General features: G+C 39.0%; 1 protein-coding gene across 3 annotated transcripts in view; it reads left to right on the top strand.

Annotated features, from left to right (window-relative positions):
- Nucleotides 1-6,060: 6,060 nt before the first annotated feature.
- Nucleotides 6,061-25,505, top strand: part of ELF9 (RNA binding (RRM/RBD/RNP motifs) family protein) — a 39,908-nt gene continuing 20,463 nt past the window's right edge. Inside the window, exons 1-7 of one of the 3 annotated variants that reach the window (XM_089150408.1) lie at nt 6,061-6,195; nt 6,750-6,854; nt 8,640-8,774; nt 8,853-9,094; nt 9,985-10,188; nt 10,463-10,555; nt 25,180-25,218. In XM_089150408.1, the coding sequence (XP_089006534.1) occupies nt 6,186-6,195; nt 6,750-6,854; nt 8,640-8,774; nt 8,853-9,094; nt 9,985-10,188; nt 10,463-10,555; nt 25,180-25,218 (828 nt within the window). In that variant the 5' untranslated portion in view covers nt 6,061-6,185. Of the gene's footprint in view, nt 6,196-6,749; nt 6,855-8,639; nt 8,775-8,849; nt 9,095-9,984; nt 10,189-10,462; nt 10,556-25,179; nt 25,219-25,505 lie in introns of all 3 variants that reach the window. The other 2 variants (XM_089150407.1, XM_089150409.1) reach the window with 2 other exon arrangements.

The following is a 25,505-nucleotide window of genomic DNA, read 5'->3' as shown; positions in this document are numbered from 1 at the left end:
GACTTTTACTATTAAGCTATTTGAAAATTTTGATTTGTTCTTGCTTTTGATTAAATTATTGTGCTAAATGGATACGATCGTTCCTAAACTTGATCTTTTGGGCTGTGGATCACTCCACCGGGTAATCCAGATAGGATACCCTTAGGGTGGATGTGACACCAAACCTCTTTCCTAGGAATTTGCTAAGGAAGAACTTGAACTAAAGAGATAAGTTGAGAAACATCTCCTAGTAGAAAAAAAAAACTTTGGTGCCAGAGATTTAGAGTCCAATGGTTGCAGGAAAGTGATAGAAACACGAAGTTTTTCCATGCTTCCATCGCACAAAGGAGGCAGGAGAACTCTATCTCAAGAATTAAAGACATACTAGAAACTGGTTGTCTAAGGACTCTCAAATTCGTTCTAAAATATGGTCCCATTTTAATTTCCCTCTTCACTACTTCTTCCCTTATCCTTCCCCAAGAGTTTTTTCATAGCACTCTTGCTTGCACTACAGCTTTAGATAAACAGAACTTTGGAATGTTCAATTTGACGATATTAGGGTCCCAAAACTACCTTTCAAACAGCCCAATTGGTTCTCAAATGAAAACCCCCTAAAATTGGCTCTAACAGATGCCCGCAAGCGACTCTGAGAGGTTTGAATTGGTTTTGAATGCAAAGGATTACATTAACCAATTCTCACAAAGATTTGGAAGCATTAAATGAACAATAGGAAGCATTCAATGAATCCCAACAATGAAAACCATTGCAACCATGTAAAGGATTCATCATAATTGCATTCATAAGAGAGGTTGTGAAGGGTTATTGAAGATCCTTACCTTATCGCACGATTTCCTTTTTTCTCCCTCTTCCGGCGCCACCCAAAGAGTGAAGAAACTTCAAAATCACGAGCTTCCTTTCTCTCCCACGTTCTTAACCTCCTTTTTGCATAAAAAATGTGTTTATGGGGTTAAAGAATCATAAAATAGGGTTTAAAACCTGAAATCCCGAATCTGCCGCGAAATTGGGCTGGGGCAATTGGTCCAACCAATCAACTACTTCCAACCAACCAGCCCTATATCTCCTTCATGAGAAGTCCGATTGGGACGGGTTTTGGAGGGTAAAAAGGTTCTTTCAAGGGCTGATCATTGGTGTAGTCTACCTCGAATTTCGAGTCCTCTAGCATGAGTTTATGGACATGCCAAAACCTCCTTTTTATGCCTTCAAGAGTGATCTTCTCTTTTCTTTTGAAATCCATTAGAATGATCGGGTCTTCATCGTGGTCATCCACCTCCATGGGTTTGATTTCTGAACACTCGGGCTCAACTCATATGGTCCAGAGTTGTCGCTTACTTGTACTCCGGGTTCACGTCCTGTAACAAATGGGTTAAAGGGTCATAAATTCGGGGGATTTCATACAGAGTGTCTTTGTTCCAAGTCGAGCCATTTCAGATAACATTTACCTCGCTCATAAGTATCTGCATTTTATGCACAAATCCAAGCTACAATCTGGGTATAGGGCTCTTAAGCTGGATTTTTCCAAGGCATATGACAAATTAAAGTGGTGAAACATGAAACACACTTTGAAAATTTTGGGGTTTGGTGATAGACGGGTCCAATGGGTCATGCAATCATCACCACTGTTGAATATTAAATCAAAATCAATGGTGCCCTTTCCATAAACATTGTGCCACAAAGAGGTATCAAACAAGGCAGTCCATTAAGTCCTTATATTTTCATTCTCTGCCAGGAAACCCTCTCATAAAGGCTGAGTTCCAATATAGGAATCCCTAGGCTACTTGGCTTTAGGCTCTCACATTTGGCCATGGAGTTCAACCACTTTTTTTTTTGCGGATGGTAGCATGATCTTCTCCGTTGCATCCATCTCCAATGCAAATACATAAATATTCTTTTGCAAGATTATGAACAAGGCTCTGGCCTCCATGTCAATCTCAAAAAATTTGATGTTTTATTTAGCACTGAAACTCCACATGATCTTAGAACTGACATAGTATCCATCTTTGATATTAAGGAGTTCAATTCTCGTATAACTTAGTTAGGTCTCCCCTCTTCTATTGGGAAATCTAAAATACATACTTTTTCTTTCATTTTGGAGCATCTAGATTTTGAATTGTCTAGGTGAAAGGAAAACTTATTATCCCAAGCTATGAAGGAAATTTTAATCCTTCCCTAGGGGTGTCAACGGTGCGGTTTGGAGCGGTTTCGGGCCGGGCCTAATGGTTTTGGGCTGAAAAACCCCCAGCCCAAACCAGCCCATTTAAAAGATAACGGTTTCGGTGTGGTTTCGGTTCGGGTTGACTAACGGTTTGGCCTAATGGTTTGGATTTGGTTTGGCTAACGGTTTGGACTAAATAAAAAATTAATATTGAAATTTATTTTTATTTTTTCCTCAACTCCAAATTCTAGTTTCTCACACACAAAACTACAAAAGATAGAGGATGAAGACTCCAAGTAGATCCAACGATAAGTGATGGCATTAACTTGATCCAAACCACCCTCCACCCTAAAGAAATAAAGAATTTAAATTTTTCTATCATGTGTAGGCGGTGAAACAACGATTAAGATTAAGATTAAGAGTTAAGAGTTAAGATTTATCAATTAAGACTTTTAAATTTTAAAATAATAAAACTAAATGAAATTTGAAAATTAAAAAGTTATCGATTAAGATTAAGACTTATGAGTTAAGAGTTATCAATTAAGACTTTTAAATTTTAAAATAATAAAACTAAATGAAATTTGAAAATTAGAAAGTTAACGATTAAGATTAAGACTTAAGAGTTATCAATTAAGACTTTTAAGTTTTAAAATAATAAAACTAAATGAAATTTGAAAATTAAAAAGTTAAAACTTAAAATTTAAACCGTTAAACGTGTTAATACTTAACTCTCAACTACTCAAACTCGAGTCTCAATGTCTCAAACACCAAAATTCATGAATCATTAAATATATTTAAACAATACCAAAAAAATATTAATTACATTTAATATTTTAATTTTATTTATGTAAAAGACTAACGGGCTGGGCCGCACACGGGCTGGGCCGGGCCAGCCCGAAACCGTTCGGGCTGAAGACCCTCAGCCCAATTACGGCCCATTAAGGATCGGTTCGGGCCGGTTGGGGCTATAACAGGCCGGTTCGGTCCGATTTTAACGGTTTGGGTTGAAAATTGACACCCCTATCCTTCCCGTCTATGCTATGTCATGTTTTATGTTACCTAAAGAACTGTGCAATCAAATGAATCAAAGGATTTAACAATTTTGGTGGAAAAATGACCAAGGTAGAGGAATTCATTGAGTTAAATGGGAAACATTTTGCAAATGCAAATGAGATGGAGGCTTGGGGTTTAGGGAAATACATTATGTCAACAAGGCTCTTTTGGCTAAACAAAGTTGGAGACTTTTGACCTACCCAAATTCATTATGGGCCCAAGTAATGCATCTTAATTACATAAAGGATATTCCTTTCTTTTGATGCTGTGTCCCAAGTAATTGTTCATGGGGTTGCAGAAGTATTATATCTAGGAGGGATATCCTCAAACAGGACATTGTTAAACAAGTGGGTAATGGTGTTAATGTGAATATCTTTAGAGACCCATGAAGCATGTCCTTGCCTTTCCATTGTATTAGTAGCACTCCATTGGGGCATAGCCTGACTTGGGTGCATGACCTTTGATTGGGATACTCATCATTGAAATTTGCTTTTGCTTTTTCTTCAATCTTTATTTTCTCTAGGTGAGATTCAAGCTATTTTATCTATCCCTATATTGTCTCCTAATACTTTAGACTATTGGATTTGGGACAAAGCAGGATAGTAAGTTCACTATGAAGTCTGCTTACACTTATATTTAGTTATGGTGGATGACCAAGGTAATGTAGTTTATTTTTCCTCCTCATCTTGAATATTGGAAACATATTTGGAAGATCCCTACCCTACCAAACACTAAGCATTTCCTGTGGAGATCCTCATATGAGGCTATTGTAATAGAGAATTTTCTTTTAAAAAATAACATTTCACTTACCCCCTTTTGTCTAATTTGTGGCCATAGTCAGGATAATCTTATGCTTTGTTTTTTTTGCTCTCATGCACAGGAGTATTGGAGATTATCTCCTCTATGAATTAATTTATCTGATTTTCTAGGGACAACTTTATTTGATTGGATGGAATTCATCAAATTGAAGTTCATGGGTTGTGACAATCTAACCTTGGTAAGTCAGTTGTGGAGTGCTCTAGCTTGGTGTATATGGAATAGTAGGAATGTAATTCTTTTTAGAGGAAGTGAGGCTTTTCTTCTACATACCATGATTACATTCTCTTATTTATGTGCAGATATTCAATCCCACGTCATCGAATCTCAAAGGGGTCATGGAGACTCTTACCAAAAGCCAAGTCATGCCATTATTGAAGAGCTTGTTTTCTTTCAAATATATGTAGATGGATCATGGAATAGTACTTCACACAAAGGAGGTAGAAGATGCATTATGTGGGATTACAATTGTGGTTTTGTGACTGTTCAAAGCAAACATGAACATAGTTCTTTGGCAAATTTGAAGCCATTAGGAATGGCATCTTCCTTGGATCGTCTTTAGAAGCATTTGCTTTGCATATCCATTCAGATTGCTCATCTATTATTTTTACTTTTTAAGGTCTCCAATCATTTTTAGATTGGATGAGTTCTAGTTTAGTATTAGACATTTTGAGACTGTATTATTTGTTTAGTAGGGTTACTTTTAATTATATTTTTAGATTTGGCTATGATTTTACTGATTTTCTCGCTAGAGGTGGGATTTTTATTTGCAGAAGCCACTGTTGGCTGTTGCACGATGGTGATGGTGCCACGTAATCCAAATCAGATTGAACGGTTGAGAATCAAATAGTAGGGGTTTATTTGTATTTTTTTTAATTAATTTATTATTATTATTATTTTTTACATTTTTAAGATTTAAAATTTTCTAATCTACAAAATCATACCCTACATTCCCCTGCTTCGTTCCGGTGGCCACTGAGGTTCCTGTAGATTGAAAGAGTCAAAGAACTCAGCGACGAGAACCAGGCGATCGCATTCCTTTTCACATCGATTATAGTAGTGGGTGGAGTGACTATCTCCATTCAGACACCGAGAACTTAACTACTTTGTAAGTGCTTCTGTCGTTTAGATGCATTATACGTGTTCGACAAAAGGTTGCTTAGAACATCTAAGAATATAAACTTGAAAAATCACCATATCCGAAGTACACTAAAGAATAACCATATCAATTTGGAGTCTCAGTTTCTCTAATGCTTGAATATGTTCTGTTCCCAGTATGATATTACAGCACCCACTCATTTGTTTGATTGGATTTACCAAAACTTGAAGAACAAAATCTCTGGCAGTTTCTAGCCTTTTTGTTGGGCCTTGTAAATGCTTTTCGAAAAGCAAAAAACCAAAGATCAGGGGGAATTACGTGTTTACCTCATGTTAGATTATGTCTTCAAGTTCGGCTCAACTGTTCACCTCATTTCTGCTCATCTTTCTCAAATTCCAAGTCCCTGAACCCTGCGTCCCATTTGTTCGTGGTCCCGGTGTTGCAAATGCATTTTCTCTGCAAGCAACCCTATTTCAAGTCTAATTGAGCAAAATAACATTGGAATTGAGAATGGTAAAGCACGATAGCATCTTTCCGTAAAAATGGGGAACTGAGAGTCGGGTGAATGGAGGGTAGATTTTGTAAATTAGTAAACTTTAAACTTTAAAATGTAAAAAGAAAAAATAATTTTACAAATAAACTCCTGTTATTTGATTGTCAACCGTTCGATTTTATTTGTATTATGTGGCACAATCACCACCCAGCAGTGGCTGCTACAAATAAAAATCCCTAGAGGTGATAGTAGATTCTACCTAATCATTTAAAATTGACCAGTATGCTTCTGTTAAATCTTATAACATAGTTAATCATTATGCACTCTTATGGCATGTCTCATATCATAGTTAATTAATATATGCTTTGATTTCTCATTGGCCAAAAGGGGATCTGACAATTATTTTCACTAGAATGCCCTCGGGTGTGCCCTATGCTATTGTCTGCATTTGTTTCAGCCTTCCAAAGTCGCGCTTGTTTCATTTCTCGAACTTTCTGCGTGAAAGAGGAGATTAGGAAACGACCTTTGACGAAGCGCGAGAGAACGTTTTCTTGCTTGCAACTGATTACTAAATGGAATCCGGTGAGTAAAATCCCTGAAACTGAACGGTTGTATTTATTAGTAATCTCTTTGTTCCCTTGGAAGGATTTTAAGGTTTTTTGTATTAGTTCGTGTGAATTAACAACCAGGGGACAAACTCCTGGGAAGTTTGTCTTTCCATATGGTGTGAGATGAAAACCCCAGAAAACACAGTGAGATTATCTTCAAATTTTTTTGGGTGCTTAATAACTTTTTCTTTTGGTTATAGCAAAGGAGAAGTTGAGAAACCTTGACTTGTGCAATGTTATAGTGAGTTGCGGTTGTGGGTTTTGTTACGACTCACCTGCGAACAGGGTTGAACAACTTCTAACTGTTAGATTCATGAAACAAGTTCTGCAAAAAACCTAAAGAATGAGGTCCCACAGAACCAAGTGGAATGCAATCGGATGAACCCAATGGTTCATCGATGGTTTATTTATAAAAGATACTCATGTACAACAAACATTATAACTGCATAGCTAGTTACAAACTACCTAGATTTCCCTCAACACTAACTTAGGTGCTTTCTTAACATGGTCATCTTTGTTGTGGTTCAGAGAACACCCGAGGGGCGACTTCTGAAAGTGTTTCTGAAGTAGGGTGGTACATTTTAGGTCAAACCCAAGAATATGTTGGCCCCTATGCCTTGTCAGAATTAAGAGGTGAGTTTTGTCTTATAATCTTTTCGAGGTGGTTTTTTTGAGTATTTTTCTGTGGCATTTGTATCTTGGATTGAATTTACAATATTCGTTGCATCTCGTTCTCTCTTGATCTCAGTTTTACCTTCTACATGGTCCAGAAGATGGGCCTGCTTTGACTTCAAGTATGACAAAGTTCACCAAACAGCACATTGCAATTGTTACTTTTTTCTATGAACAAACATGATTAGTTCGATTCTTTTTGTTGGTTAGGTATTTGGCTCTTGCCATTTATTATTATAGCTAGTGGACTTTTTAATGGGCTATGGATGGTATGATTATTGCCCGTGCTAGAAGTTGGTCTTTGTATGGAAGTGTCAACATTTCAATGCATAAGAATTTGCTTGTTGCTGTTGCTGCTTTTAAATGATTAGTGATTAGTGATAATAATTAATGTCTTAACACATATGTGTTTGGTGCCATTGGTAGTGAACATTATGTTATTATTCTTGTTTTGGTGCATCATTCATTTGTTTGCAGCAGTCTATATGTAGGGAATTTTTCCCCCAATTGCTGTGTGATATTATCTTCTGCTTTTTTCTCGCTTTTTTTTTTTTTGGGGGGGGGGGGGATGAAATCTCAGCTGTCAATATTCTTGGAAATTGCATGATCGATTCAAACTAGTAAAGCTACGGACATGAAAGAAGGAATAACCACTTTGATAGTCTTGCCCATGAAAGCTCTGATTATTTCAGCCAAAAATATTTACAGGATTTGTCCTGAAGGCTGGATGTAAATTTTATGAGCACTTTAAAAACAAAAGGGAGAATTGCATTGTATTACAAAGATTTGGGAAACCGCTTGCACTTCTAAATTTCTGGTTGGTATGTCCAAAAAAAAGTAATGGCATATTGGTTGTTCATACAGTTGAGACCTATGGAGCATCATTTGGTTGGAAAGTTTTCCTTGAGCAGTCATGCCCAATTTGGTTCATTCTCATGGATAAAGTTAATAAAATGGTACAAAATGATTTTGCAGAAAAAAGTATTCTGTCAAAAAAAAGGAGCCAAATCAACTTCGAAGTAGAAGTGCAGACATGTTTCTTTCCTTTTCTCACTTCAAAGTATAGTTGTTCCCACTTCTTACCAGAAAAGGAGGAAAAAAAAAAGTTTAGAACAAAATATTATGTCTCTGCTATCGGAATTGTTAAAGCTCATGGAACAATATCTATTGGACTTGTAAACCTTCCATAAAATAAAACCCACGCATTTTTTACACAAATTTCTCTTTTAGTCTCTGGGTCCTTCTAGCTTAAATGAGGATTCACAATGTGTCTTTTTAGCTGCGGTCTCTGTTCCCCTGCATCGGTTTGTCGACTGTAAATGGTAGTTCCTTTTAGCCAATCCGACTTGCTTTATTGAGCTGAGGCACTGCATGCAGTAGGGGTTTTGGAATCCTGCGTGATTTAATACATTCTTATTTTGAAAAAAAAAAAAAAATCATTTTTGAAGTGATTAATGGTTAGTTAGATGCTGTATATTTATCCATTACTGGCTTAATTGACTCCTTTCCTCTTAATGCCCGTATAGGATTGGATTAAGGATTTCAATGTTTAATTACAGATAATTATTTTGTTTCTTCATAGTATTGCAGATTTTTAAGGTGTTTCTTTTTCCTCCTTTTGAATTTCAGTTCTGCCAGTAATCAATATAGCAGGGTTTCAGGACAATTGTTCCATCTATGTCATGTTCAAATGGTCTAATGAGCTATAGAACAACCTACTTAGCTGTATTTGCTTCGCCTGGGCAGAGCATTTCTTGAACGGATACCTTGCTGAAAACACACTCGTATGGTCAGAAGGGAGGAGCGATTGGGAGCCATTATCATCAATTCCTGAGTTACAGAGTGCAATATCTTTACAGGGACCTGATAATTCTGCTGCAGGTGAATATGTCACTCAGCTCACCTTATGATAAACTGTGCAGTGTCATGTACCTCACAATGTGCCAAACTGTGCAGTAGCTTCCGATAATGATGACGAACTAGCAAAATATCAGAAGGAGGTCCGAGAGGCAGAGTTGGAAGCAAAATTGTTGAAAAATAGTACTCAATCTGCTGATGTTGCTGGCTTGGATGAGTTGAAACACTCGGATGGAGATGCTGGTGAGAGGCCTGTGTCACCACCTGATGGGGAGGAAGAATTCACTGATGATGATGGAACTACTTACAAGTGGGATCATGGTTTGAGAGCGTGGGTTCCTCAAGTAGGTGTTTGGATATATTAGCATTTCAGTTTTGTTCCTTTTTAGTTTAAAGAGAATGGATGTTAAATGGTGCTGTATTGTGTTTGACAAGTATCTGTTTCTTGTTTATAGATAACTATTTGATATCTACATGGCACTTTTTTCTCTCTCATATTTTGTGGGTCCTGTTTTAACTTACAATGCTTGGTAGACCCTATCTACTGCCAACTTGCCATTGTACAACATGGTGGGTGAATATGGTAGGAAACCCACCACACATCTTGTAATGGAGCTTTCGCTAAAATAAATGGAAAAAGTTCTACAAGGTGGTGTTCAGTAGCAGAATTACAGCAACAACATTACACTCTACTACAGTGAATTGAAAATTTTATTTAAATTTTGTGGAACTTATATTCCTATGGTTGTTTTGGATGAAATTTGAATTCTGAGATTGTGTCAAGTTCTTCATCTACAACAGGACCCTGTTCTTGTTCACTCGAGTGTCTCTCATGTGTGTGTGTGTGTATGTATATATATATAGGCTCTTTCTGGTTTCTTACCCTTGAGAGTCAGGATTGTTGAAATAATATGTTGAGGAGATTTGAGGTTTGGTTAGGTTTGCTGCTAATGCAGTTTGAAGGCCTGGAATGGGGAACCACTAAAGCTGTTGGTTTGGTTGGTGTTGAAAAAGTACACTGACCAAAGAAGCAGTGCTTGAGTCTGTTCTGAGTTGTTCCTTTTCAGGTCAAGATTAAGGGGGTAGTGGGGCTGTTGGTGGAGGTGTGTTTTATTAACTTTGGATTCCCAGAGTGCTGGCGTTGCTGCTATTGCATTCTTTTTGGGTGGTTGGTTGTCCTTTATTCTGATTTTTTGTTAAATTTCTCTCTTCCTTTTTCTGGTTTCTTTTCTAGGACGGCTCAGTCAGGGGGAGTGAGCATTACGGTTTAGAAGATATGACATACCTGCAAGAAGAAGAGTTGTTTCCCAACTTAACGGCTGAGGAGACCTTTGTAAAAGAAAAGTCCAATGGCGTGCCGGATGCAGAGCTTGTGGATGTTGGGGAATCAAAGCCTGATCTAAAGAGAAAGTCGCCTGAGAAGCAGGCTGAGAAGAAGGTATTCCATTATGCTTTTAAAATTTTTACTTTATTTTCCTTCACAACTTTTAAAACGTTTTCTGTTCTAATTTTGATTAAAGAAAGACTAACTACATTATAACTTTCGGTTTTGTTTTTTAATGTTTCTGTGGCCTGAAAATTTCCTCTTTTTATGTTTTTGCTTGGTGGCTTACGAATACCTTGATTACTTAATCTGTTGATTGACTGTAATTTGAATATTTATGCTTATTGCTGTATTATGATTCTTATATTGTTGATTCTTCCCTTTACAGGAAGCTAATAAACCTCCTGATAGTTGGTTTGATTTGAAAGTCAATACACATGTCTATGTGACTGGGTTGCCAGATGATGTTACTACTGAGGAAGTAAGTCTCTCCTTGTTCTTTGTGCTTTGGCCTTCTGATTTGTTCTAGGTAGGCAAAGTAATATTTAAAAAACACAATGATCATGAGACGGAGTCACATCAATTTAATTAAGAAACAGAAGTATGATATCTAAAATTCTAGACCTCTCAGTGGGTTGTTAAACCCTCTAAATGCCAAGCCATTGCACTGGCTGCTGGAAAAGCGGATTATAGAAAGTAGAAACTCAGAAGAGACAGATTTAATAACTTCTAAGACAGTCAATGATAGATAAAAGTTTGTGAATCTGTTGACTTCCCATTCTGGTTGAAGGTAAGGTGTACTGAGGAGCTAATCGCACCCAAAACTTAGACCAATCCTATGGCTGGACTGGCTGGACTGGCTGGACCAGAAATACAAAGGCCTGCCACTAGGTTGGGTGGAACTATAACAATAACTGAGACCGTACGAAGAATGGCAGCTTCAGAACTGTGAACAAATTATGGCAGAATAATAGATAGGGTAGAAGAGAATGCAGAGAAGTAGAGGATGAGAAAGCAAATCAAACGTAGGAAGCAGAGATTGTTGGAATACAACCCAACAGTAGAGAGGAGAGGTGGTTGCTGGGAAATTGATATAACACTAGGAAAGAAGAATAAGAAGAAAAGAGAGAAGATGGGAAAGAAAGGCACTTTTTCTTCTTCTTCTTTTTTTTTTTTTTTTGGGTGGGGTGGGGTGGGGGGGGGGGTGATGCAGAGTTGAAGACATATTTAAGAAAGAAGCCCATTGGGTCAGGCCCATCAAAGGCCTAAAGCTATCACCCAAATCAGCCATGACTTTTGTGGGCTAGGATTGTTTTAGTGGATTAAAGTTAGCCCCCATATTTTGATATCCATGGTCTAGACCTAAGCGTAAGTCTAGTTCTTGAAAAGTCAATAAATGGGCTGTGCTTTGAAAATAAAAAAACTCATTGTCAAAGGAGTTTTCCTTTGTCAAAAGTTAGACAATAGTTGAGTTATTAATAGGTAGGTGGTGTTAGTTAGTGGTTGGATGTTACCATCAATGTTTATGTCTCTTTAGAATGCTATATAAAGAGACTTATGTAAGAGGTGAGAACACAACTCATTAATTGAAATCAAATTGCTTTGTTAGCATTCATTCTCTATGGAGAATCCTTGTGTTTGATCAAGGTATGTTGGTGTTCGATCCACCTTGTGGTGTGAAGCTCGGGTGTTGTATTGTTATTTTCAATTCCCTCATATTGTCATTTCAATTTCTTCATCATAGTTCTGCCCTTGTTTTGAAGATTTATTCAGCCCATATTGTTATGCTATTATCATTATAACACCACTCTAGTTTTAACCCTTTTTCACATCTAAATTCTATTCATCTTAAGTCTATCAAATTTGAACTTGATTCCTTGTGAAAGGTCTTATTTGGTTATTGTTTTGATCAATCAAATACAATACTACATTATTTGGTATCCGTATCAGAGCCATGACAGGGAGTGAAGATTTTGGACCATCTAGTCCAATTAATCCTATGACGGCAATGATGAAGATGTTTCTACAATCTGAGCAACCAAATCACTGCGAGCCAGAAGCAAATGGACAAGAGGTTCTTTATATGGAGGCCAAAGTTGCTACCTCTGCTTATGCTCCTCACCCTCCACTTGGTGAAGAATCCCATCCAGCTCATTCTATAGCCAATTTTCCTACTCTGAGAAATATAGGGAGAGGACCCTAGAGGATTCCAATTGTGCAACCAACTTTTGAGGAGCACCTACGAACATGGTACAAAATTCGATCGAAATTTCGCATTTTGGAAAATGTGAAACGAAATTCATGAGGACCGAAAAAAAGTCCACGTTTCGATCGAAATTGTCAAAATTTCGTCGTAACTCGTCGAAACCTCAAAACCTATCGAAACTTGGTTCAACCCAGTTGGACTAGCTGGTTCATGAGAAAAAAAAAATCCCAAATTTTGTGGGAAACTTGGGAAATTTCGTGGAAACCTGGAACTTTTTCTTGTAAATTTTGTGGCTTCCCAAATTTTCAATTTTTTTGTTTATTTCATGTTTCCCCAAATACCACGACAAATACCCCCTCCATCAGGACTTCCCTATCCAAAGTGCGTATTCCCTTAGGTTGGTTATCTTAAGCATGTTGATGACCAGACTTATAAAATTACAGTTGTTGATTACCTTGACAACCATAGGCATAAAATGTCATGGGATGTCTATTTTCGTTGGTTGGAGGAGAGGATGTTACAGGCATAGTACTACTTAGCTCACAAGATGAATCCACTCTTGGCACTCCTTTTAGCACTAAGTTGTATTTTCCTTTTATTGCCAACTATTTTGAAGTTAGAAATTATATATTGAATGTTATGTGCTTAAGTAGTTAAGTTTATAATATACTTTTCGGACAACTCTACATTGATGTTATGTACATTGAATTACATATCTACATTGATTTGTTTAGCAAAATACAACCAATGTGTTCTTTATACTCTAATTAGCTTAAATACAGAACCCCACCCCAAAATGCTCTCTAAAACCTGTCGAAACTTGATGTTGAAACTTGTACAAAAAAGTCCTTGGTTTCCTTGAAATTTCCCAAGTTTCCACCTAAGTTTCCCCTTTTCACCCGGTCAAAACTTGAGTTTCCCTCGAATTTTTTACCATGCCTACGAAGTTATTTTGCTGGAGAACAACCTACATTCAATAAACATGTTGGTGACTCTCACAGGGTTAAACTTGAACTCAAAGAATACTTCGGTAAGCATGATCCTTAAGTGTTTTTTGATTGGTTGGCAGCATTGGATGACTATTTTGATTCGTATGAACTATCGGAGGTACAGAAGATGAAGCTAGCATGTACTAAGCTAGTTGGAGCTGCACATGAATGGTGGAGAACTCGCGAATATGAGTTGGAAAATTGTGGTAGAGCTCTTACTACATCGGAGGAAATGAAGGGAGAACTGAGAGAAAAGTACTTGTCATCTACCTTTTGATTGCAACTACAAGACAAGTTAAATTCGCTTCGTCAAGGGAACTTGTTAGTTGCAGAATATATGGAACAATTTGGCTCTCTTTCTTCTTGTACAGGAATTCGAGAGAGGGAGATCTAAATCTTGTCACGTTTCGGATTGGGTTTACGGCCTGAAATCAATAGGGCCATTGGTGTTGTGGATGTGGAGAATGTCCGAGATTGTTTTGAAAAAGCCCTATGTGCGGAGGAATTATTGGCATCCAACAACTAAATGTTTGGATACCAAGCCGGGGAGGTTAGGCAAAATTTTCCAGCACCAAAACCTACTACAACAACCGCTACTCAACCCACATTTCCTACCCGACAAGATAAGGGCAAGACTCCTATGACTTGTGGCAGCCGAACACAATGTTTTCACTGTCAAGAGATTGGACATTATGTTAAATATTTGCCCACACCGTCAAAAGATTATTGTTGTTGCTGAGATTGAAAAGTCAATAGAGGAAGAAGATCTTGTTGATCTATTCCCATACTTGCTTGATGATGGCGACTATGACGGAGCTGCATATGATGAGGATGATGCTAATAGATGTGATGCTTATGGCATTCATATAGTAAGCCGCATCTTGGTGGCTGAAACCAAAGGGTAGGACTGCGGCGCAATTGTATCTTCTACAGCCGTATGAAGTTTGGAGATAATACTGCTTTTGTGATAGTTAACAGTGGGAACTGCGTCAACGTTACTTCAGACACTTGTGTGAAGAAAGCAAACTTAAAGGTGGAGAAGCACCCTCAACCATATCGGGTATTCTCGCTGAATGAGAATACTCTAGAGGTAAATCAACGGTGTTCCGTACCACTAAAGCTCCATCGATATGAGGAAGAGTTATGGTGTGATGTAATCCCTATGCATCTTACTGATGTTCTGTTTGGTCGACCATATGATAACGATGTTATGGTTGGGGAGAAGAAAAACTAGTGTATTCAAGTTCAAAAGACTTCACATTGTCCTCCACCCAGTCAATGTCCCAGCTGAAATGCGTCAGCGGAGGTCCTTGAGGACCAACCAAAAGGGGACCATTGAAACACAAAAGTTGTTGTCACTTGTCCATACCGCAAAGAAGTTGTTGGTTGTTCCTCAGAAGGAGTTCATTCATTCTAGCCATGATATAGGGTTGGTATTGGCTCTTGTTACAATGGAAGTAAGCCCTCCACCTGAGGTGACATTCCCTCCACCCATCAAAGAATTACTTTCTAATTTTTCTGATATGGTTCCTGATGAGTTGCCTAATGAGCTACCTCCTTTGTGTGATATTCAACATGCCATTGATTTGGTGCTGGGTTTGGTGTTACCGAACCTACCGGCTTATTGCCTTAGACCAATAGAGCACAATGAACTCAAAAGTAGGTGAATGAGTTGCTACATAAAGGATTGATTCAGGAGAGCTTAAGTCCATATGCTGTACTAGCATTATTCACTCCAAAGAAGGATGGCTCATGGTGCATGTGTGTGGACAGCAGAGCAATCAACAAGATTACAATCAAGTATAAGTTTCTTATACCGCCACTTGATGACATGTTAGACATGTTATCTGAGGCTAAGATCTTTTCTAAATTGGATCTTAGAAGTGGCTATCATCAGATTCATATTCGGCCTGGAGACGAGTGGAACACTGCCTTCAAGACCAAGGATGGACTATTCGAATGGAAAGTCATGTCTTTTGGTTTGACGAATGCACCTAGCACATTCATGAGGGTGATGACACAGGTACTCCGTCCTTTTATTGGTTGATTTTTGGTCGTATACTTTGATGATATATTGATCTATAGCAAGCATCTAGATGATCACATCGATCATCTACGGCAAGTCTTGAGAGTGCTTTGTCATAAGAAGCTATATATCAATCTCAAGAAATGCTCCTTTATGCTGCCAAAGGTTTTGTTCCTTGGTTTTATTGTCTCATCATAGGGGGTTGAAGTAGATCCAGAGAAGATAAAAACTATAACAGAATGGACTACACCAAAGACAATCACCGAGGTTTGTAGCTTTTATGGACTTGCATTGTTTTATAGGAGATTCATTTGGAACTTTAGGGCAGTCATGGCACCTATTACCGAGTGTTTGAAGCAAGGCAAAGGTGAGTTCAAGTGGGCAGGGATGGCAACCAAAGCCTTTCATCTTATCAAGCAAAAGATGATAGAGGCTCCAATACTTCGCCTGCCAGATTTTGACCGTATATTTGAGGTAGCAACTAATGCCTCACATATTGGTCTAAGAGGTGTATTGATGCAAGGAGGGCACCCATCGCTTTTTATAGCGAGAAACTCAATGATGCCAAGTGACGCGATTCGACATATGTTCCGGAGCTCAATGTTGTTGTCCAGGTGTTACGCCATTGGAGACATTATCTCATCGGCAAAGAGTTCATTCTCTATACCGATTATGAGGCCCTCAAGTATCTACATTCATAGAAGTCGATCAACAACAAGCACGTTAAATGGGTTGCTTATCTACAAGAGTTTGCTTTCGCAATGAAGTATAAAGCAAGAAAGGATAACATATTGTGTGATTCATTGAGCCGAAAAATACTTACTCTTAGCACATTCTCAGCACATGCAGTTAGCATTGATCAGATACTTGATGAGTATGCATCGAACGAAGATTTCAACATGCCATACAAGGAGTGACAACAAGGTAGGCAACACCATAAATACTCAATTCACGATGGGTATTTGTTTTTGGGAACTCGGTTATGCATTCCAAATTCTTCCCTACGACATCACATCATACGGGAGCTACATGGCAAAGGTTTGGGAGGTCATTTCAGCAGGGATAAGACTATCATACAATTTACTGACTGGTATTATTGGCCTCATATTGCGAAGGATGTTGATAATGTAATCAAAAGATGCAGAGTTTGTCAGCTAGCCTAGGGAACCAACCAAAGTACAGGTTTGTACTCACCATTACCAGTTCCTTATGCACCTTGGATTGATATTAGTATGGATTTCGTACTTGGGCTACCCTCAACAAAAGAGCGATATGACTCCATCATGGTTGTGGTTGACCGATTCTCAAAGATGGCTCACTTTGTACCATGTCTCAAGACCTTTGATGCATCTCACATTGCGAAGATATTCTTTAAGGAGGTTGTACGACTATGGTTACCAAGTAGCATTGTCTTAGATCGTGACGTCAAGTTCATGAGCTACTTTTGGAAGACATTGTGGCTGAAAACTAACACAAAGTTATAGTTTTCAACCGCATTCCATCCACAAACTGATGGACAAATATAGATGGTGAATCGAAGCTTAGGAAGCTTATTGATGTGCTTGGTTTGTGATTATGAGAAGAGATGGCCGTCCATACTCGACATAGCTGAGTTTGCTTACAATTGCTCAGTTAATCATACGACAGGTCATACTCCATTTGAGATTTTACTTGAAGTTCAACCTCGACGGCCTATAGACCTCATCCCACTACCACCACAAGCACGTGAGTATTGAGGATGACGAGTTTCTACGCCATATCATAGAGGTACATGCTGATGTTCGCCGCAGAATAGCTTTCAACAGTGATGTCTACAAGGCTATAGCAGATCGTTATCGACGATATGTGGAGTTTCAACCGGGAGACATGGTGATGGTTCTTGTCAATCCAGAAAGTTTCCAACATGGGGTCAACAACAAACTCCATCCAAAGAAGATGGGTCCATACAAGGACACCACTCTGATGATGGAGACACTGAACCAATGTTGAAGTTGCCCCAACTCCAGCCACCAATCACTGACATCATTGAGGAGTTTTTGGATGACTCTTACAAAACTACTTGTCGTGGCATTGGATACCATGCTTTCCTCGTCAAATGGAAGAATCGTCCATGACATGATAGTACTTGGATTCATGCTGATGATTTCAAGAAACTCGATCTCGATTTGTATGAACGTTACATGTCATTCATTCATTCGTCGGAGACAAATGTTTTCAACCCGGGGAGAGTTGATGCAAATTTAAAACATATTTAGGTAAGAAGAAGCCCATTGGGTCAGGCCCATCAAACTAGCAAAGGCCTTAAAGCTATCACCCAAATCAGACCATGACTTTCATGGGCTAAGACTGTTTTAGTGGTTAAAGTTAGCCCACATATTTTGATCTCCATGGTCTAGACCTAAGCCCAAGTCTAGTTTTTGAAAACAATAAAAGGGTTTGTGCTTTGAAAATAAAAGAACTCATTGTCAAAGGAGTTTTCCTTTGTCAAGAATAATTGAGTTATTAATAGGTAGGTGGTGTTAGCTAGTGGTTGGATGTTACCATTAATGTTTATGTCTCTTTAGAATACTATATAAAGAGACTTATGTAAGAAGTGAGGACAACTCATCAATTGAAATCAAATTGCTTTATTTGCATTCCTTCTCTATGGAGAATCCTTGTGTTTGATTAAGGTAGGTTGGTGTTTGATCCAATTGATCCACCTTGCGGTGTGAAGCTCGGGTGTTACATTGTTATTCTCAATTTTCTCATATTGTCCTTTCAATTTCTTCATCATAGTTCTGCCCCTGTTTTGAAGATCTATTCAGCCCGGATTGTTATGCTATTATCCTTATATTACTACTCTAGTTTCAGCCTTCTTTCACATCTAAATTCTATTTCATCTTAAGTCTATCAAATCTGAACTTGGTTCCCTGTGAAAGGTCCTATTTGACTACTGTTTTGATCAATCAAATACAGTAGTACTACATTAAGCGGTCTGGTTCAACACCAAGACCTTGGGTAGGCTTCATACCCACCACTCTAAGCTTTTGGAACCTTGGCTGCTACATCACCATTTATGCTAGTCTCTTTTTGCCAGATTGTTTGAGTGGGTCACCCTTCTTCTATCTATTAACTTGAATAGTTGAAATACGAAATGAGGGTGGGCCTTGGTACAGCTGTAGGTTGCTTCATGTGTCCTAGTGGTTGTGAGTTGAAGTAAGGAAACAGCCGCTCTTTGAAGTTGGCTTGAGACTGCATATATTATGACCTTTGCAGACCTTGCAGTAGTGATAGCTTTTTCTGTTGGGTATGCCCTTATTTAGTTCAAATACAAAACAGAAACCATAGACATATACAACAACTGAGCCAAATCCCAAGTGCCAACTAAATGAGGTTGACTACATAGATCCTTTCAATACAAGGTAGGGAGAACTAGGCCTTCGTACATGGGAAGGAAAGTAAGTTGGGGCAAGAAAACAAATGAGGATAAGAAAAATGAGAGATGGGAATTTGAAAATGGAAGATGGATAGTAAGAGGAAAGAGGATAATGAAGCCTTAGTATTGTCAGTCCAAGCAAGCAGCTGCAATTCAGGATTCTCTAAAGATCAGTTCTGCACAATTTAGCATATGGCTGTAGGGTTAATTTGGAAGAAATAGGACATTCTGTTTGGGATGTGGCTTTAAGGATAGCCTTGGAGGAGAAGCCTCAGACTGAGTAGAGTTTGGAGAGGTTTTGGAAAATTGACTTTTCTAAGGATTTGTTGAGAGATTCTAGGGATTGTAGGTCAATGAGGTTTTAGGGTTCAGATGAGGCTGTGATTTGGATATGAGGCTAGACTGAGGGTCGTGAAAGTTTCGTCCAAACTTTCACAACCTAAAATCAGTTAATTCTACAAGTAAGAAGTTTGGGTTTGAATTGGACAGTGCTTGGGGATGCTGAGGTGCACATTTAATGGCTTTCAACAGAAAACAAAAATAAAATAGGAGAAGAAGGTCCAAGACCTAAGGACTGTTGCCTGCCTGAGTACTCCCCTGTGGAGCACTTGGTTGGCCAACAAAAGGTGGCTGCCCAGCTGCTTTACAGGTCTCACACCTGATTGATAATGGAGTCCAACACTGGTACACTTCATTCTCCCAAATAGGAAACTGTAACAGCCTTTATGGCTTCCTCAGTAAATTGATTTACCAAATTCAAAAACTGCCTCTATTATTTCATTGATGGGACTTTTATTATGGCTTAACAGCCTGAAAATGGGGTCTTCTATGTACTTGGAAAACAGATAAGAAAGACTTTCTGGGCAAACAAGTTGCGCTAATCCCTTGCAAATTATCAAGTAAATAAGCTACCTAATCTCTGACTGACTTTGGACTTTTTTAAAACAATTTATTAGCAACCAACCCCCCACCCCAGCCAAAAAGGGCGCCGGGGGGGGGGGGAAAAGAAAGAAAAGAAAGAGAGAAGCATGGAGGCTTAACATAGCCTTTTCACACCTTTTAAAGTAAAATGACTCAAATCCCTTAGATTGGATCCCTTGTCAAAATCAACTTGTACCAAGAGGCTGGTTCAACCAACTAGCAGAAAGGCATAAAATAAGGCCTAAAAATGACCCGAGTGTGGAAAGTCTTCGTACTCAGCCCATGTACCCTTGTTTAGGTCCATGAAGTTGGCCAATTACATGGTAGACTCAGCTAATGAAGGCCCACCATACATGAGCCAACCCTAGTTCTTTTGAGGGAAGTAGTCCTCTTGGTTTCTGTATTAGGTAGGAAATCAGAAAATCTCAGCTACATGGTGTCGGAATTTGGATTCTTGCTCTCCAATAGATTTGATTAGAGGTCATACTTGGTACAAGATCAAAGCTTTGCATGTCATTCTTCTGTGACTTCACCTATTTTTTAATTGTAGGCCTGCCCTGGCTCTTTTAGGAATCACAGTCAGATCACTTCTTATTGGGGGCATGTCCAGGCCTCAATTGCTCATGGTCAAATTGCCTCGGATAACATCGTTGGAGCTTGTAATTGATCAAATCAACTCCAACATAAGCTCTAATGTGTTCGTTCTCACTTTATCCTTTCTAGGTTTTGCCACACATCCATCTGAGCCTCCTCGTCTCTGCAATCCGTAGCTTTGGTATGTGGCCTTTCTTATTCTGCCTGATGCATCATAGCTGGTTGGGCGGCATTTCTATTCTATAGAACTTTCTTTGCTTTAAAGGAATGTGTTACGTTGCACCTCTCCATTTCATTCATCCCACTTCAATTTTTTTTTGTAAAACATCATTGTCTATGGTGCTTTCTTTGTTTATTATAGACCCTCGAAATGTAAAATCAAGGGGTGTCAATCTTGGGATTAAACTGGGTAAACTTGACCGGATCAAATCGAAATGGCATAGCACAAATTGAATTGTAGTCGTATTTGACTTGTTCTGTCACTTTGTGGTAAGAAAACCGAATCGCCTTACTGAAAACTAAAAGAGCCTGAACCAAACTGAAACTGACTAAAAACCTGGACTGGAACCAAAAGTCCAAGATTCCCTGGCTAAGAAACTATTAGAAGAAGTGGAACCAAGTAGATTCTAGACCAAGCCAAAACCGAATTTTCCTTGTTGGTTTGGTTTCAGTTTCATCAATCTTACATGGAAAACGGACTTTAATCTGAAACCAGAGCAAACCAACCTGTTGATACCTCTATCTGAAATAGTCACTTGGTAGGATCTCTCTTTCCTCAATTTTCACAATGTTATTATCCATCAAATTATGACTAAATTTGCACATTGTATACTTCCATCTTTGATTGACTAATCTTAAAGCCTCCTATAAGTTAGCATTAATCCTTGCCTTTATCTGAGCCACCAAAACAACATCATTAACAAAGAGCATACTGGTAAGAACCCTACATAATTCGTTAATGAACCCTGCAACCGAGATCCTTTCTGGTATGATATACCTGCAACTATCAAACTGAATGTAGGCTCACTACAGCCACCCTCAATTTAAATCACAACCCACGCACACATACTGCAATTGAATTGTATACACAGGAATTTGCAAAAGGGAATACTGTAATTAACTGAACATTACAAGTCAATTAAAGTCAATGCAATACATGACTCCCCCTAAAACGTGCATATTCTTGTCTACTTGCTGCAAACCTAAGTCATCCTCTCTCCTGCACGCTTAGCTCACCCTCTCTTACTCACTTCTTGGCTCCCCCTTATCCCAGCCCTTTCCTCTAATGTAACCAAATCCTAACAAACTACTTTCCACCTAGGTCATCCTCCAGCATGAATGTGGCTGCCCCCCTAGTGAGTCCCTGCCACTTGTCCTTGTCTCCCACATGGTCATTTGGGTTTGATACCCTAAAGTTCCTTTATCCCCCAACAATATACCCCTCAATATTGGTGTCTTAACAATACTTCCCCCTTGGCAAGGTGAAATTGAACTTCCCTTTTTGATTGTCACTAATTCTAAAATTTCCACTTGCAGGCTTAGATAGATACCCTATGTAAAACCCATGAAGGGAACCTGATCATCAAGAAAGTCTCTGCATTTGTATCAAACTCATTCCATTTGATAGAGGTACCTCTGTTACTGGATAACTCTCACTGCTGCAAAATTTCTCTGCCAAAAAGTCCATCAAGAAGGATTCCTATTCCCTGCCAGCCGATACCACGAGTAAGGACATGAGTTGGAAGAGGTGTGGCACTTGCTAACTAAGATTCTACCTTATACGCTCCAGTTGACTCAATCAGGGAATATAGAATTGCTGCCATCAATCCAAATGCATGCCCAGCATCAAATGAACACACCCCTCCAATTGTCACATTTTCTCCAAAAATGGAAGCACCAAAGAATAGAAGCTTGGAGCCCGATAGGTGCCGCCAAGCAACTTCAACACTGCCATAACCCTCGTATAAACAACAGAGGCTGTCCCCTGTTTACCATGTGTGCTATTGAACACCCCCAGCCCCCAAATCTGTACTGCTGCAACTCGTGCCTTATGATCTATTGTCAAAAATTGACAAACCTCTACTTCAGGAAATTCATCGCTGCCTTTACCAAAAGAATACCACAAACGAGACCAAGAAGAGGAGAGTTTCAGAAATTGATGCTGCCTGAAACACTGTATTGAGGAAGACTTCATGAGCTTCCTAGTGAGCGGAAGCCTTGGAGAAGTTGCCAACAACCCCTCCCGGGTTGTCTTTGTCCGTGAGATGCAATGCTGTGCTGTCTGAATCGATGCAACCTTTGTCGCCACCATGAGTGGCTTTGGTTTGCAGATTTGGTTCCAATGAAGGAAGAAGAAGGAACAGAGGATTTTTGAAAAGACCCCTGATCGTAATGTTTAACAAATGGGCCTTATAGTTTCTAGACCCTGCTTTTGTGGGCACTTAACCAACTGTTGGGCTGGGCCTAGCATTCTTCTTTAGAGCCCAGTGACGTGGCTCTTTTGAATGAGCCAGATTCATCATTTGGTAGGTCTTCGAAATGACCTACCCATGGCGTTTCTTTGGGTCACATTTTCACCTGGGTTTTGGGCCTGAGATGAAGAGGGTTTGACTTGCTCGTATAACGTGGTTTCTGGGTTCCACTAGTTGAGCCTAGCCCACCAACCAACCTAGGGTTGGTGGTGCGAGGACTGCTGCCTTGCATTTGCTTTCTTCTCCAAATGCGGTGTGAAAACTCCCTTGGGAACCAGTTGTTCACTTTCAGTACTACTCCAGGTGTACTTCCAGTGGATTTAATGGCTTGGCCTTCCGATTCAATCGAACTATTACTGCCTTAATTTCAATATGGTGAGGGTCCAAACCCAAGCTCGGGTGGTCTTCTTCCCATCACTGAAATCGAGTAGTAGGGCTTCCATAAAGCTTGTCCAGTCAAATTTCGGCCAGCTTCTCCTTCAGACCCACTCCAAGGCGACTCTTCCAGGTGTTGGAGAGCCACTCCTGACCGTCCCTCATAATTGATTTGATATTCCAAACAGTGTAGTATAACCTCTGCAACCTATCTGTGGGTTGTAGACGCTTTGATACCTGTTGATAAGAACCCTATATAATTCTTTAATGACCCTGCAACTGAGCTTCTTTTTGGTACGATATTCCTGCAACTGTCATGCTGAATATAGGCTCATGGCAGCCACCCTCAATTTAAATCACAGCCCATGCAGCACACTGTGATTGAATGGAATATACAGGAATTTGCAAAAGGGAATTCTCTAACGAACTCAACGTTGCCATTCGATTAAAGCCTATATGCAATGCAATAACTCCCTCAAAAACCTGCTGATCCTATTCTACTTGCCCCATGAGCTTAGCTCACCCCTCTCTTAGTCACTTCTTGTCTCCCCCCTACCCGGCCCTCTTCCCTCTAATATAAGTATATAATCAAATTCCTAACCAACTACTTTCCACCTAGGCCATATCCTCTCAACAGCTCCAGCTTGAAATGTGACGGCTCCCCAATGAGCCCCTTGTCCTTGTTTGTGCATGGTCATTTGGGTTTGATACCCTACAGTTCCTTTACGACATACCCCCCCCCCCCCCCCAAAAAAAAAAAAAAAAAAAAAAAAAAAAAAAAAAAAAAAAGAAGAAAAAGAAGAAGAAGTGGTATTCCCCTTAGTATTGGTTTCTTAACACATTCACTATGGTATGTTGTCCTGGATGTTCTAGGTTAATTCATCCAAGACAAGTGCATAAAAATAAGGGCCTAGGAATGATCCTCTAAGCAACCCAGCTATAATCAAGAATTCCTTGGCCTAACGATGCACAGCCCTACTAAATCCCAGCTAAATAGGGTTGGTAAATGGATTCTTGCCCACTAGTCAGCTGTATTTCAGGTCATAATAGATACAAGAACCGACTCCTAAGCTAAACTTAGGTTTGGCCTTAGCTTTTTTAGTTCTTTCAGCTTAGAATCCATACTGATTACCCCTCCATACTTGGATTTGAGAGCCTTTGTGCAATGTGGCCATGCAATCTCAAATGGAATTCCTGTAGGTTATCATGTTGTGAAGTTACTCCCAGATTTGTTAAAATATGGTCATTCCTTGTTGTGCCACTCCATTTCAATATCCTTATTCATGCTACACTGAATTTATCTATATGATGCTTTTTAATTGCCCAATATTCTATGCCATACATTATAGCCAATTGTATGATAGTCTTTTAATAATTTCTGTTAAGTTTTAAAGGAATGCATCAACCACACAAAACTCTGGATTCATCTCTCTATTTCACCCATTCTATTTTAAACATTGTCGTGTATGTGATGGTTTTTATTTATGATTGCGTCAAGATACCTAAAATAATTACTTTGGGAAGCTCCATATCGTCAAGTTTCACCGCTTGATTATCCATCAAATTGTAACTGAAGTTGCACACCAGATACTCCTTCATTGTACATAGCTTAAAATCTTTGGTTCCAAGGTTGATATCCACAACTCTAACTTGATCTTAATCTGTGCTTTTGACTCATCCATCAAAACAAATATTGATACTATAAAGGCAGATGCTCCTTAAATGGGAGTAACAAATTATAGTGTCTAGAAACTCTTATCAACTGTTGGCCTGCTAGGAGACAAGATATGGGCCTCAGTGTACTGCAAGTGAATGACCACTAATGAGTATAATATACAATCAGAGTATGGGCCTGAGTGTGGGCTCTTAAACTACTGGGCGTTAAATATGGGCTTCTTCTTCTTCTTGCCACACTGGTATCCTTAGCTCTGCATTACTCCCTCTACCCCTTTCTTTATGTTGTCCCTCAATCAAATTTCCATGAATATGTCTATCACCGTCTTAGGGGTATAATATTTGCTCGGAAGTTAACTGAATATTTTTTGGTGGCCCATTTTCATTTTTATTTAGTTGATGCTGACTTCTGATATGGGCATGCCTTGCAGGTTGTGGAAGTCTTTTCCAAGTGTGGTATTATAAAGGAGGTACAGACAAGCCCTTTTGCTGTCATCATCTTTACATGCATTAGTTTCCATGCGTTTCCATTTTTGACTTTGCATTAGGAGAATGATATGTGTACTTACCACTATTCCTCCAGTAGCACATGAATGCTCACATGTTTTTTCTTTTCCAAAAACAGTTTTACATGAGTTGGATGAAGATACAACTATATGCCATTTTCTCTTTTTCAAGTTAATAATAAGATGTTGAGATTTATTTCTTGCTGAGTGCCTTTGGAGAAGTGGAGTTATCAAGGCAACACTGTGACCGA

Source organism: Hakea prostrata, chromosome 3, assembly GCF_041222555.1.
Source record: "Hakea prostrata isolate BN-2017 chromosome 3, UWA_Hpros_2, whole genome shotgun sequence".
In the NCBI taxonomy this organism is placed as follows: Eukaryota; Viridiplantae; Streptophyta; class Magnoliopsida; order Proteales; family Proteaceae; genus Hakea; species Hakea prostrata.
The sequence above is the reverse complement of the archived record's forward strand: the minus strand, read 5'-3'. Positions and strand labels throughout refer to the sequence as shown.